General features: G+C 44.8%; 1 protein-coding gene across 4 annotated transcripts in view; it reads right to left on the bottom strand.

The window, feature by feature from the left end:
* NHSL1 (NHS like 1) overlaps positions 1 to 14,045 on the bottom strand; it is a 249,591-nt gene extending 235,546 nt beyond the window's left edge. For all 4 annotated transcript variants that reach the window (XM_040449049.1, XM_040449050.1, XM_040449052.1 and 1 more), the window contains exon 1: positions 13,748 to 14,045. In XM_040449049.1, coding sequence (XP_040304983.1) covers positions 13,748 to 14,030 — 283 coding nt within the window. In that variant the 5' untranslated portion in view covers positions 14,031 to 14,045. The remainder of the gene's footprint in view (positions 1 to 13,747) is intronic.
* Between the last annotated feature and the right edge of the window lie 341 nt (positions 14,046 to 14,386).

The following is a 14,386-nucleotide window of genomic DNA, read 5'->3' as shown; positions in this document are numbered from 1 at the left end:
CCCACACTCCCTGGAAACTCTCCTATCCCCTGCTTCCCAAGCTTTACATGCACATGTCCTGCTATCGTAAAATCATGAGGTCTATCTCCCCCTAAATAAAGGAATTTGGAAGCCTGATCTAAGTCACTCATGTTACGGAGGAAGCCAGGGTCACACAGCTTAGGGAAGGGGTTGGGAGGATAGAAAACTGTGATCTTGTATCCTGGCTGTCATTTCTAATCCATTTTGCCATAGAAAATCCTTCCATGATGATTAGGCCCTGCAGCGCAGCAGGTCTGGGTATCGATATCTCAGGAAGAACAGATTTTGGGGGGTGCTGCCCTGTGCCTGGTTATGCTTTACAAGCATGGTTAGTAAGAGGAAATGTATTTGTCGGTTTAAAATAACTTACAAATTAACTTTTGTAACTTGACAAGTTTCTAAACTACAGATTACATGTGTAATAAAACCAACTCATTGGAACTCAACAAACCAAAACCCCTAACTTGATTTTATCTGATCTCAATTTGAAAAGAGGAAAACATCATCAAAATGAACTGATATCAGAGGTGTAACCAAAACACCATTTTTAGAGAACATGCTGAATAAACTGAATCCAATATTCTAGACTCTCAGAACTGAATTATCAAGATGCCCAAAACAATGATCTTAACTCTCACATTAAGTCCAATTATCAAACCTAGCCATCAGCTATCCAGAAAACTCATTTAACCACAGCACACGCACACTCCTTAGGAAATTTTAAGAGTTCGATCAAATAATTAAGTCCAAGCCTTTATTCCAACGTCTTAACTTTATGTTTAGATTTTAATACACTCAGAAAAAAAGGTAAAAAAATGGTTTTAAAAAATAGTAAGAGGCAGTCCAAAGTACCAATTAATATTTATTGTTCATTATGGGCTAGGCACTGTTCTAAATACGTCATTTTATCTGCACAACCATTAGTATGGTGCCAATTTTACAGAGACAAAAAATATTAAGCACAGAGAGGTTATGTAATTTACTCAGGGTCACACAGCTAGTAAATCTTATCTCTTAACCGCTATGCTCTGCTGCCTTTTACCAAACTGCTATAATTATCTCTCATTTCTCCAAACTACAATGGATTATACTACACTAACAGCTACTTTGTGGGCAGATTATTAACTAAGGAAGTAATCCATGGAAAAGCTGCATTATATCAGGTAGAGCAAAGTAGGATTCAGCTACAGCAACAGAACGCCAACCACTCAGTACGTTCACACTGGTATATTTTTCTGGTGTTTATTCAATGTGTATGTCCCATCCACAATTAAGATTTCCCATGTCTGCCTAAGGTTTTCCTAGTTACGTCTTCTAGGAGACACTAAAATATCGAAATGGGGGTTTTACATAATCAGTATTTAGAGAGAATAATCCTCTCTTCTCAGATTTTGTTTAGAAAGTATGTCCCTACCCTGTGATTGTGGTGAGTCACCTCCCTGCTCTCTGGATGTTGTTTAAAGTTCCTAGGGAAAGGGAAATCAGAGAGGCTGCCTTCAACCCTGAGGATGAGGAACAAACCCAGGGGCTGGGATACTCATCTCCAAATACTCATCTCCCGCTAGCCAGCATGCCTCTAACGCACAAATCGGCAGGGAGCCAACGACTCTTAAAGCAAAACTCTCATTGTTGCACAGTAATGAAGCATTAGTTCATAAACCCATAGTGTCCTGGACCATATGGTCCAGCTTCTAGAGGAGCCTCTGGGGACTCAGCTTTGGCAGCCCCAGTCGCAGCCCTCGAACCAGCACAGGCGGCAGGTCTCCGAGCTGACTCACCTCTCTGGCTCTGCAGACTGCTGAGCCTATCCCCACGGACTCTGATTTAGGAGGTCTGGTGTGGGGCCAAGATTTTGCATTTCTAGCAAATTCCTAGGAGATGCTCATGCTGCTGACCCAGGAATTACAACTTCAGAACTGCTGATTTAAGTTCAATTCTTGGCTGGTGCCACCAGAAAGCACCACATAGCTGAAGGTATTCGCCATCAACGGAGGCAAATGTTCTAGAGAGTGGAGGGAAGGCCAGCCAGTCTCATCCTATCCTCCATCCCTAACAAGTAAACTAAGGAAACCTTGAGGTACAGGCTTGAGATAGTACTTTACAATGTGACAACATTTAAACATGGCAAGCTTGGGGAGAGAAGGGAAAGAGAATAGTCTCCCCTAATAGAGTAAATAAAAATAAGCTAGACATTGAGTGGTGCCAGGGTGGCTCAGTTGGTTAAGCATCCAACTTGTGATGTCGGCTCAGGTCATGATCTCACAGCTTGTGAGTTCCGAGCCCTGCATCGGGCTCTTTGCTGACAGCTCAGAGCCTGGAACCCGCTTCGGGACCCTCTGTCTCTTCTCTCTGCCCCTCCCCCACCTGCGCTCTGTCTCTTTCTCAAAAATAAATAAACATTAAAAGAAGAAAAACAGAATAAAATAGAAAATACTGATCAACTCAGCCCACCTCATTAATTTTTCAATATTAAAATGAACTTGAAAATTCACAAAAACAGAATTGCAATCATTCACATATAGTGTTAACACAGAACTCACCTATGCCATATTTTGTCTCTACCCCTTAGCAGTTGTACGACCTTGGGCAAACTACTTTACCTCTCTGTACCCACTCAGTAAAATCAGTAAAATGGGGGTGGTACTATGTATCTCCTCCAGTTTTTATGAGGATTAAATGAAACTGGCACATAGTAAGTGTCCTATAAATGTTAGCTATAAATGTTATCCCATAAATGTTCATATGAATTATTTTTATTGAGCAGACCTTGCAATTTGCAAGCAATATATTTAGATTATGTAAAATATATTAATGGCCCTCAAAGACATTTCTCCCACTTCCATCATGCCTTCATTCCCTGCCATCATTACCATGGGTGAATTTGCTCAGTCCCTCGATGTTTCTACAGACTACTAATTTTTCAATTGAACCACCCAACATTTAGAATAAAAGGAATAAGTTTAATCACCATCTTCCCACAAAACAAGAGCCAAAGTTACAGCACGAGATAGTTGACAGATCGTTGTTTTTTAATCTTGTCGAGCTAAATCTAAACAGACACGTATGTTGCAAGGGCAGGCACCAGCCAAGGTGAGAAACCTAGAGACAGATGTCTGATTAAAGTCTTGGTAAAGCGGGAGGGGAAATGGGTTATCTGTTTCTTAAAGGAAAAAGAGAAATGTAACTTCTCTTTAAAAAACAAAGCAACATAATTCGTTAGCAAACAGGCATACTACTCAGCTAAAGAACCAATAAGGAGAGGACACAACCAACCATCTTTTGACTCAATGATCTGTTTGCTGTTAAGATACAGAGAACTGTCACTGGGGGTCAACAACCTTAGATACAAAATAGGGTTAATTTTTCCAGAAGATGGGGATGGCATCAGAGACTTAGCAATCTACTGGGCTGATAGAATTCCAGCACATCTCCTCCTAGATGCTACCTTATGAGTGCAATTTACGAGCTCACAAATAACACAGAGAAGAATCCCTAGGGAGCCCCAGAAGCTAACAAACCTCTGTCCACTTGATAACTCTTGTGTAAACAGACTTCAGAAAACCGCAAAAGGACTTCACTTGGAAGCCCACACAAAATAAGAAGCTGTCAGAGAGATGCACCCTAATGCCTCTCCTCTTTAAAACAGTCTCTGGATGTCTATGACCTGGGGAAAATTCTCACAATGTAAGCTAAGTTTTAAAAAATCAGGACACAAAACTACTTATAGAGAATGATGCCCTATGTTCCATTAAAAAATGTTATCTGTTGCTATATTTAGATATAGAGCCAGTCATATAGATATATCAGCAAACAAAACAAAACAAAACAGGAATTGGACACTCTCTGGGTGGTGATACTTTTTCTTCTTTACACACTCTGCATTTTACAGGTTTGACCTTTATGGTGAATACACACTAATCTTACAATCAAAACTATTTTATGACCTACTTCCTAAAAGTTAAGGCTTTTTAATGTACTTTTACTTACACAAAACATACATCATAGGTTGTGTTATGTTTCTGAGGCTACACCCATGAATAATGTGTAATTAGTCATTTCTGTATTAATTCAGTGCAAACCTTTCATCTTAAGCAGGTTAACAAACAGGAAAAAAAAGGACTCAAATGACCACAGTTGCTTCCTCCACATGTACGTCATGTCACTCTGTCACTCAGTGAAATTAAAATCCCAAACAGACTTCATGATCAGATGCATGTATTTAGCCAATGAAAACACTATCTCAGAGTAAAACATTCACACCAAAATTCAAATGCAGCCCTATAGTGGTAAGAGTCCCCTCCCAAGCCAGGAAGTAATTCACATTCAGCATGCAGGATATCCAGATAGAAGGCAGAGAATGCCCACTTTTAAATAGACTCAACCTACACTGTGTTGCTACAGACATTTAACACAAGTCCCTCCTCCTTTTTCCTTTCTTAATAAAGGAAAAGATTAATCATCTCTTGGGAAGCTCCTATTTAAAATATACCTAAAATGAAAGCATTGGCAATAAAAAAAAAAAAAAGACCTTAAATTAACACTCTATTTCAATGTTAATTAATCTAATTTTTACCAAATGATTTGCATTTTCGGACCAAAAAAAAAATGCAACTTCACAAATAGAAAAAAGAAACTGGCCAAGAGACATACAGAAAATAGTGAAAATAATCACTTTGAATTATGTATATGAATAAAAAAGAACAGGATAATCCTGAAGTTATGTGTATGGCAAATGGAAGGAAAATAACGTTAAATAATATTGTTATATCTGCATGAAGAAACTGGAAGGACAAGGAGAAACTAATAAAAGTGATTATTCTAGTGGGGGTGGGGGGAGATAGCAAAGCAGATCGGGGACAGAAGCAGGAGACTTCATTGCACAGCTTTTTGGATCTGTTTTTTCCAATACTGTAGATATATTGTTCAATAAATTAAATGAAAACTGATGCTAAGATGCTCGGGGCTGCATCATGATTTTCCGGCAAACTCAGCCCTCACCTAACGTAGAGGTAAAGAGCACTGGCTGTGGAGTCAGGCTGCCTGGAGCTTCTGAACATGCCACAGGCTAAGCTAATGGGTGTGACTTGGGGGTGGGGGGGGGGAGGCAATGCCCTTGCCTCAGTGATGGTCACAGTGGCCAGGCCATGAGCTGGGAAACCACAGTGCTCCTCAGCAGTAGCTCTCAGATGCCAAGAGAATGAGGCATACACAGCATAGCATCTGCTTAGTTCAACTTCCTTTGCTACACACGGTCTCTGAGCCCTCAGAACGTCTCATTAGACCTCTAATACTGTCACACTGAAAGCCCCCATTCGATTTTACCGTGTGGTACTGCAATTTAAACCAGCCTATTACCACATAGTCCTCTATATACTGCTGATAACATCTTGACCAGCTTTTATTTTTAATTTTTTTTAATGTCTATTTACTTTTTTTTAAATATGAAATTTATTGTCAAATTATTTACTTTTGAGAGAGAGAGAGAGAGAGAGAGCACACACGAGCAAGCGGGGAGGGGCAGAGAGAGACGGAGACACAGAATCCGAACAGGTTCTAGGCTCCGGGCTCTGAGCTGTGAGCATAGAGCCCCACTCGGGGCTCAAGCTCACGAACCGAACCGTGAGATCATGATCTGAGTGAGCCGAAGGCAGACGCTTAACCGACTGAGCCACCCAGGTGCCCCTTGACCAGCTTTTAAAATCAGAAAGGGAGCTGGGAATCGAGGAAAGTATAACACAGGACATCCCTGCAGGAATAACCTGAAACAGTTGTCTGTCCTCCCAGAGCAAGATGTTGCTTTTCTGCATGCAAGGAAGTTTCTTGTAAAACAAATCAGAAGAGTAAGTCAAAATAAAGCATTACTAAAAAAAGAAAACTCCACCAACCCACCAGGAAAAAAAATCTTCCAGATTTATATTTCTTTCCAGAAGGTTTATATTTCTTTTCTAGAACTTAATTTTTAAACAAAATATGCTCTGAACATTTCAAATCCGTATTTTACATGTGTGGGAAGGCCTCTGTCCACATGTTTACAGGAAGGTCTTCTGAGTTAGATATATTCTAAAAATCCAACTTAAATTGGCAATTAGGACTTCAGAACAGATTTTCTTTTAGAAACAATGTCACAAATAAAGGTGAACTTTATTCCTGAACTTTTTTTTATTTTTTCTTAATATTTACTTTTGAGAGAGAGAGAGACAGTGTGAGCAGAGGAGGAGCAGAGAGAGAGAGAGAGAGAGAGAGACACACACACAGAATCTGAGCAGACTCCAGGCTCTGAGCTGTCAGCACAGAGCCCGACACGGGGCTTGAACCCACAGCCTACGAGATCACAGCCTGAGCCGAAGTCGGACGCTTAACTGACTGAGCCACCCAGGGGCCCCTATTCCGTACTATTTAGTTACGCATCTGCTCATTCACGCGAGACTGTAAAGTACCTGTCTTATTCATCTTTGAATCCCCATAACTTAGCACCAGTACAGTATCCCAAGATACATCTCCCGATTGGATGAACATCCTGCCGCCCTCCACGGACAAGATTCCTAACACACAACAGAGACCGGTGTTTCCAAAACTTGGTTAATCAGAATCACCTGGGGGTACTTGTCGGCCAGGCGTGTTCCTGGCCTCACCCCAGACCTGATGACTCAAAATCTCCAGAATCGAGGGGAATCTGTTTTTAAACAAGGCCCTGGTGTGTGTGATGACTCAGAAAGTGTGGGAAACACGAGATGAATGAAATAGTGCTAACATGTGCTCCGAGTTCCAGGATGCCCAAGGAAAGCCGAGGTGTGAGCTGAGCCTCCCGGGCTCTGGGTGGGAGCATGAAATCAAGTAGCAGCAGGCTGGGCAAAGGGGAGGTAAAGGGGAGTTCCTCCAGCTAGGAAACCAAGTGGGAGCTGAGCGGGTGTGCAGCTCCTACAATAGGAGGAAATAAGGGTGAAGAGGGCTCCGAGAAAGAGAACATACACACAAAGGCCCCGAGAGAAGGGCTCGCTCTTCCAAGCCTCCTGTAAAGCAGAGGGAAGCAACAGCCCTTCACACATTGCTGTCAGGAACCATCGACGCTTTCAGATCCCCAGGCAGAACGCTCAGGTTTTTCAATCAGAAGGTCGTTTTTGTTTTGTTTTTTTAATGGGTATTTGTTTTTGAGAGAGAGAGAGAATGAATCCCCAGCAGCTTCCAACACTGAGTGCAGAGCCGGACGTGGGGCTCGATCCCACGACCTGAGCTAAAATCCACAGTCGGTCGCTCAACCAACTGAGCCACCTGGGCACGGCCAGATCAGAAGTACTTTCGTGTTCATCACCGACACCCGCTGTCCCCTACTTTGGGCAGCTTTCACCACGCAGGCTCCAGCTGAGCAGCCTCACAGGGGTCGGCCGGGGTAACAGGCACACATCGGTGCACACACAGATGCTAACTCGGCCTTCTCAGTCATCTGCACAACAGGAAATGTTAAATACACGTTAGCGACGCGCCAGGAGCTGTGAGAAGTGGCTGAGATGCGGGTCTCAAATTTCTTAGCCATCTACTGAGAGGTTTCAAAACAAAAAGACGAGGAAAAAGGAAAAGACCAAAAGACAGGGGCTTACTCCCTCAGATATGTGCCAGGACTTCGCCACATCTTCTTGGGGTCGGTTTTCCTCATCTGAGTGCACAATGTCATGAGTCCAAGAGAGACAGCACCGCAGGATTTCAAGAGGGACAAGCCTGCCGTAGTTCAAACCCCAACTCCCTCGCTTACTAGCTGTGAACGTGGGTCAACAAATGACTTGTGCCTTAGCTGCATCACCTGTCAAACAGACACAATAACAGTATGCACCTCCTGGAGCTGTTGTACACACAGCAGACCCCCCTCACCCGCGGTTCCGCTCTCCACGGGTTCGGTTGCTCGCCGTGGCCGCAGTTCAGAAGCGGGCAATCCTCCTTCTGACACATCTTCAGAGGGTCAACGGCAGCCTAACACGATGTCAGAAAAAAACATAGTATGCACAGGGTTTGGTACCATCCAGGGTTTGGTACCACTGGGGGTCCTGGAAGGTCCCCCCACTGCAGATAAAAGGAGACTCCCATATTAAAGAGTCTGGCCTAGAGTAGCTGTTGGCGTTAGCAGGCAATACAAAGTCACCAGAAAGCCCGATACCAAAAAGTTGGGATTGCACTCCTACAACCGCATTGATATTAGTAACGTCATTTTTTACTTGAAGGATGCTAAATGCTTTCACAGACTTGTCATTTGATCCACAAGGAAAGGGACTGAGGCTGGGACCCCCAGGGCCTTTTCTCAGAAGAGCCCTCCCTCAAAAACAGAAGCTCCCTCTCTTCTGCTACATTTGTCTAAGGCATTGCTACGGTGCTCCTTCTGAGAAGTGCCGACCACAAAGGTAACATGTGAAGGCAAGATTACCATCGTCATCATCCTGTTGATTCTGAACTTCAAATCCTGCAGAACTAATCTATCCCAGGGTAAAAGCCAATTTGAGGAGAAATTAGATTAAAAAAAAAAAAATCACTAGGTGCCTAGCTAGGTATAAAGCATTTTATTTTAAACCTAAAACTTAATTTTTTTAAAGACATTAAAATGACAGCCCAAGGAAAGCACTGCATCATTTTTTTTTCTGAATTTTCTTCCAAAATATTAAAAAACTCGAATATTTCTCTCATTTAAAAAAAATGTATTTGCTAGTCTCAATGCAGAAGAAATTTTAATATTGGGTTTTCCTCTTATATACAGGGAAATTAGATTATTGCTAGAATCACATTCCAAACCTAAACGTAGGTAGTTTTTTGAACCAGGTAATTGTATTATACCCAAGAGTCAATAAGTAAATTGATGTTTTGGCTTAAAAGGACACTTTCACAATTACAAAAATAAATAACTCTCTTGTAGAAATCTGACATATGGCAAATGCATTTAAACTACAATTCTCCTTCCATAATGATGTTAGCACTTTTTAAAGATGAGGAGGAAGCCGTGACCCCTAACCCCTCAAGACATCAAGCTCCATGCACTCCTTGTGGGTCAAATATGATTAGAAAGAGTCCCTATAGTCATGAAGAGTTTATTTCAGACACACACACACACACACACACACACACACACACACACACACACACATGTTTAAATCCCTAATCATAAGAATCAGAGAGGGATTATCATCGATCAGTGATATTTGCAAGTCAGTGTAATATTTGCAAGTTAGTATAAATCAGTGATATTATATTAATATCATCAAATAGTAACTCCTCATTAGAATCACAAAATGCCAAGGTAGAGGTTATTTTAGTCAAAGTCTCTATTTAAGGAAACTAATGCCTGGAGGTGTTGAATAAATTAATCGGAATCTCCACCAGAAAATGGCAGCATGAAGTCACATTCCAGTCTCCCAATTCTCAATCCAGTGAGACCTCCTGTCCATTTCAGGGCTCCTCAAAGCGCGCTAAGCACACGGTGGCATTTGTTACACATCCCGAAGCTCTGGCTCAGTAAGGCTCGGGAAGGATCTGGAAATTCGTAACTTTAACGAGAGTTCTAGACAATTCTCAGTGTCAGGCAAGCATAGAAAATACTGCTTTACTTCATACAGCCTCCTTAACCCGAGGCGCAGCCTGACTGCCTAGCTACTGTCAGTTTCTGTCAGTACATTCAGGGGCCCTCCAGGGATTAGAGGGGGGTGGAAACCACATTCTGACACCAACACCCTCCTTAGCATGTGGTATGTTTCAATGAAAGCAAGTCTTAAGCCAGTTTCACCAGAAATACAAACATTTTATCAGCAGGCAGGCAGACACAAATAGAACCACACTACCTGTTCTTAGAAGGGCAGTGAAGCCTCCACTCTCTGTCTTTAGAATTCTGACAGGCACCTGCATAGAAGGCTAATTCTGAGGAAGAAAGACATTCTGACATCAGGACAGCCAACCCTCTGGTTGGGACAGTCTGCTGTGATGTAGGACAATGCAGCTAGAGACCTCGAGCACCATCCAGCAGTATTAGGCTATAGCATCTAACACAGGCACTGCAAACTCACATCTTCTTCATGTAAAGACAGTGCCTATAAAAATCTTTCTGCCAGCCAACTATCTTCAACACCACTCATCTCTCCTATAAAAATTGTATACCTTTGGCTCAGGTCATGATCTCTCAGCTTGTGAGTACGAGCCCCGTTGTTGGGCTCTGCGCTGACCACTCAGAGCCTGGAGCCTGCTTCAGATTCTGTGTCTTCCTCTCTCTCTGCCCCACCCCTGCTTGTACTCTGTCTCTGTCTCTCTCTCTCTTGAAGCAAACATTAAAAAAAGAAAGAAACAAATCACATAGGGCTTGAAAGAATGAAACAGGCTATGAGGTTGGGTGCCTACTGATTTCTGCAAAGTTTGTTTTGACTGTTTACAGACCGGAGAGATAACTATCCACATTTCTAGCTATTACTATTTTCTTTAAATCTTTTTTTTTTTTATGTTTAGAGAGAGAGAGAGAGCACAGGGGCGGGGGTGCCCACGAGTGTGGGAGGGGCAGAGAGAGGGGGCAGGAGAGAATCCCAAGCAGTCTCTGCACTGTCAGCCCAGAGCCAGCTGGATACGGGACTCAAAATCATGAACTGCAAGATGATAACGTGAGCGGAAACCAAGATTCCAATACTGAACCGACTGAGCCACCCAGGCACCCCTACTATTACTATTATCAATTAAGCACTTATTTTGTCAGCAAAATTAATGAAGTTTGGCTTCTAGGGAAAGGAGCATACTAGTGCTTCAGCACAAAACCTTAAAAAGATAAGAGTTTACTTTTTCATTTGTTTTTAAAGTTGTTTGTCTTGTTCATGTAGATTTGGAGCCATGAGTATTATAGTCCCTCCTGACGGTTCTTCTCAACAGTGAGCACTAAGAAACCAAGTATTGGTTCCATTCAAATATGTACTGAGCTATTCCATTCCAGGCACTGTTCTGAGCTTTGAAAAAAACAAAGATGCAGCCACCCTTGACCTCAAGCAGCTTGCTGTCTAGCAAAGGGAGCAGAAGTGAATACACAATTTCAGCCCATGCTGGTAAATGTGGTGATAAAGAGATACACTGGAGGCCCATAATGGATGCTGTTGGGAGCACTCCTTCCAACCTGGGATGTCGGAACAGCATTAGGGGAGTCTTTAAAGATCGGTAGGAGAAAAAATAATGTACGAACTCTCCAACTTACGACAAAAAGTTATTTGGGATAACTACCTGTGAGATTTCGAGGAACGGCAAACCTGATGATTTATTTCTTAGAATCATTGCCCACAGCACTAAAATGCTGTTTCCGTATTACAAAGATAAAGTCCCCATGTTTTTGAAACAGCTGCAGAGACCCATCAGGCAAGGCAATATGCAGCATCTCCCCCTGCAGCTCAGGCTTCTGGTAAACTCTTTAGTTCTGTTACTTGTTCCTTGGGAGACTTGTTAAAAGGATGAAATTAACAGTCACAGTTATCCTTTGGACTGTTTGTGGAATGTATCTAAACTTTGTTCCTATTTCCCACATGACCCTAAAAGGAAGGGATATATGTTGTGGGATGAGCAAGTGAGCCAAACAGAAGGTCTGGCCTCCAGGCCTGGCTGTGCTATGAGCCCAGCACACAATTAAAGTGAAATCAGTTCACCTCTCAGACTCTATCTCCTCCCTCGTTGAGTTAATGAAGTAGATGGCCTTCACAGTCAACTCCAAGTCTAAAAGTCTACGTGCCCATTCTAATGGAGTACGTTATTCAGAAGACCTGCCTAAAATGGTACCAAAATGATTTCAAAATGTAGCTTTCACTTTAGGAACAAATTTGAGGCATTTTTTTAAAACCTAACAGAAGTTAAGTAAAACGAATACATAGGTGTTTCACTGCTCTTTACCAATAAAAAAATTAAATGTGTGAAGGTGAGAAACCAAAAACTAATGTCTTTACAGTTCAGCTTTCTTCTCTATACATACACTTCCATGCTCACACATAATTACATTCCATAAAAGCCTTCTTTCTCCGTCATAAAAAAGAAAAAAAAAAAATGATGAGCCAGGTTTTCTGGTATAAAATCAAAGCCATTTAAGGTTCAAACAAACTTATGAAAAGTTTTTAAGAGAGTTATTTCAGTCGCTAATTAGGACAATTTTAGTTAATTTAGGGCACTTGGGCAGTTTCAGCTTTGAATATTAGCTGATTGGTGCATAGGCACACAAAGAGTAATGGTTAAATGCAAAAACAAAACTAGCAAAAGGAGGAGTTCGTCAGGGAGGTTTTTCTTGTTCCTTAATTCCCACAATAGATCAGTTCACCTAGCAGTCAGATCTGCCCCATCACATCATTCCTCATGGGTGAAATTCTCATTCACCCACACAGTCACTCCACACAAAAAAGACATAGAAGCAGTGAGGCATGATGAGACTCCGCTAGGACAGTATATCCGGATGCAAGAGGTCATTATTCACAGTAAATAGATAGATTCCGTCCAACAACTTGATGAGACCACCTTGATTTTTCCCCCCTCATTTGGGGGGTTGGGGGAGGGGGAAAGCTCTCCCCAGTTGGGAACTGTCCACAACTTAAAAGGATCTGACAACACAGTGAAAGAGATGTAAAATGTAAAGTCATCACATGATAACTTCACAACGTGGAGAAAGGTGCACAGCAACAATACGTGAACACTTCCGGTTTTAAGGTAATTAAAGCATAGCCAAGTTCTTCCAGCAAGGGGAAAAAATGGAAAACCAGCTATTTGAGACGGTGTATGAAGTGACGGTGAGAGAGACAGTATTTCATCCAGAGCTGTGGAAATCTAGGCGCGTGTTCACCAACACCTCCCCTCATAGCCTGGAATCCATCAACGAGCTCCAATTTATTCTTTACACTTAGGATTATGACCAAGTCCATGTACTAAAAGGGGAGAAACCACACAAATATCACACTGAAAGTTTCTCTGCTTTGGGCCAGCAGGAAATTCCAGTTACTTCATTCACTGGGGCTAGTTAAGCTGCTGAAATGAAACCGGTGCTTGGAGAGATCACTACGTCAGGACACAGAGTTGATTTTCAGGATTGGAGGAGGTCAGGCAAAGATGAATGGGATTCAGTCTAAACTCAAGGTCAAGGTCCTTTGAATCACAAAGGGCTCGTGGGGTGGGAAGGCAAAATGGCCCGAGCACACACACACCCCTTCACTCAAAGTCTGCATACTTTGATTTGTAGGTAAGAGCGCCGGTACGCGGTAGGCAGAGAGGCGACCAGCAGCCCCAGCGCTCACTGAGATCCCCTGAGGTTGTTACAGAGCCTGCCGGAGTCTCCAGGACTGTAATCATTCTATATCCATACCTATATTGCACCCTGACTTCTCGTATAGGCTACCTTCCCCTGACCCTTTCCCACGACCTTGGCTCCTCCTCTGTCTACAGCGCCCCCGGGTCTCCTCTCTGCCTCCCACACACACAGAGAGAAGGACCGGGCAGGGGGACGGGCCAGCCCGATTCCCACACTCCGCGCCCACTCGTCCAGAGACCAAGAACCTCCCGGAATCCTAGAGTCTGAGGGCGCCGCACCGGCTGCCACCTGCAGCCGTGCCCACCCGCGAAGCCGACCCTCGAAGGACGCGAGGGGTCGGGGGCTCGGCGCCGCGGCCCGAGAGCCGACCCGGGGCCGCCAGGGGGCGGGAGAGAGCAGCTGGCCCGGCACCTCCCCACCTCGTTCCCCTCCCCCGACCCGCCGGCCACTCACGGATTTTCACTCGGCGGTGGTCTAGGCGCGCGGCGGCGGCGTGCAGGGCGTCGAGGCGGCGGTGCAGCGCGGCGGTGCGGCGGCCCAGCGCGGCCGCCTGGCCCTCGAGCTCGCCGAAGATGTCCCCCGCGCAGCGCGACAGGTCGGCGAGCTGCGCCAGCAGGCAGACCAGGGCGTGCGAGCTGACCTGCTCCAGCGAGCGGAAGAGCGGCGCGCCCGCGGCCCCGGCCGCCTCCGGCCGGCGCAGCCGCGCGGGCTCCACGGTCCTCTGGTGGAAGGGCATGGCGAGGGGCGGGGGGCGCGGGTTCGCGGCGCCGCGGGCCGCCCGGGGCGAGCGCAGCCCTCAGTCCACCCCCCGTCGGCGCGGGGCGCGAGTGCGCATCCAACACAAAGGAAAGTCCGGGCAGCGGCGGGGCGCCGAGGGGCTGCCCCGGTGGCTCCTGCCGCGGGGAGGAGGCGAGGCGGGCAGGAAGGACCGACCGACGGACGCGCGGGCGGCCGGGCGGGCGGGGGAGCCCGGGCGGCCGCGGGGAAGGGCTCCGGAGGGTCGCAGCCGCGGCTGCCTGGGGCCCGGCCGCGTCCTCCCACCGCCGGGGTGCGCGGGGCCGCGCGGCGAAAGGAAGTTCAAGGAGCAGCTCC

Source organism: Herpailurus yagouaroundi, unplaced genomic scaffold, assembly GCF_014898765.1.
Source record: "Herpailurus yagouaroundi ecotype Mexico unplaced genomic scaffold, PumYag 198, whole genome shotgun sequence".
NCBI lineage: Eukaryota > Metazoa > Chordata > Mammalia > Carnivora > Felidae > Herpailurus > Herpailurus yagouaroundi.
This window is presented reverse-complemented; position numbering and strand designations above follow the sequence as displayed.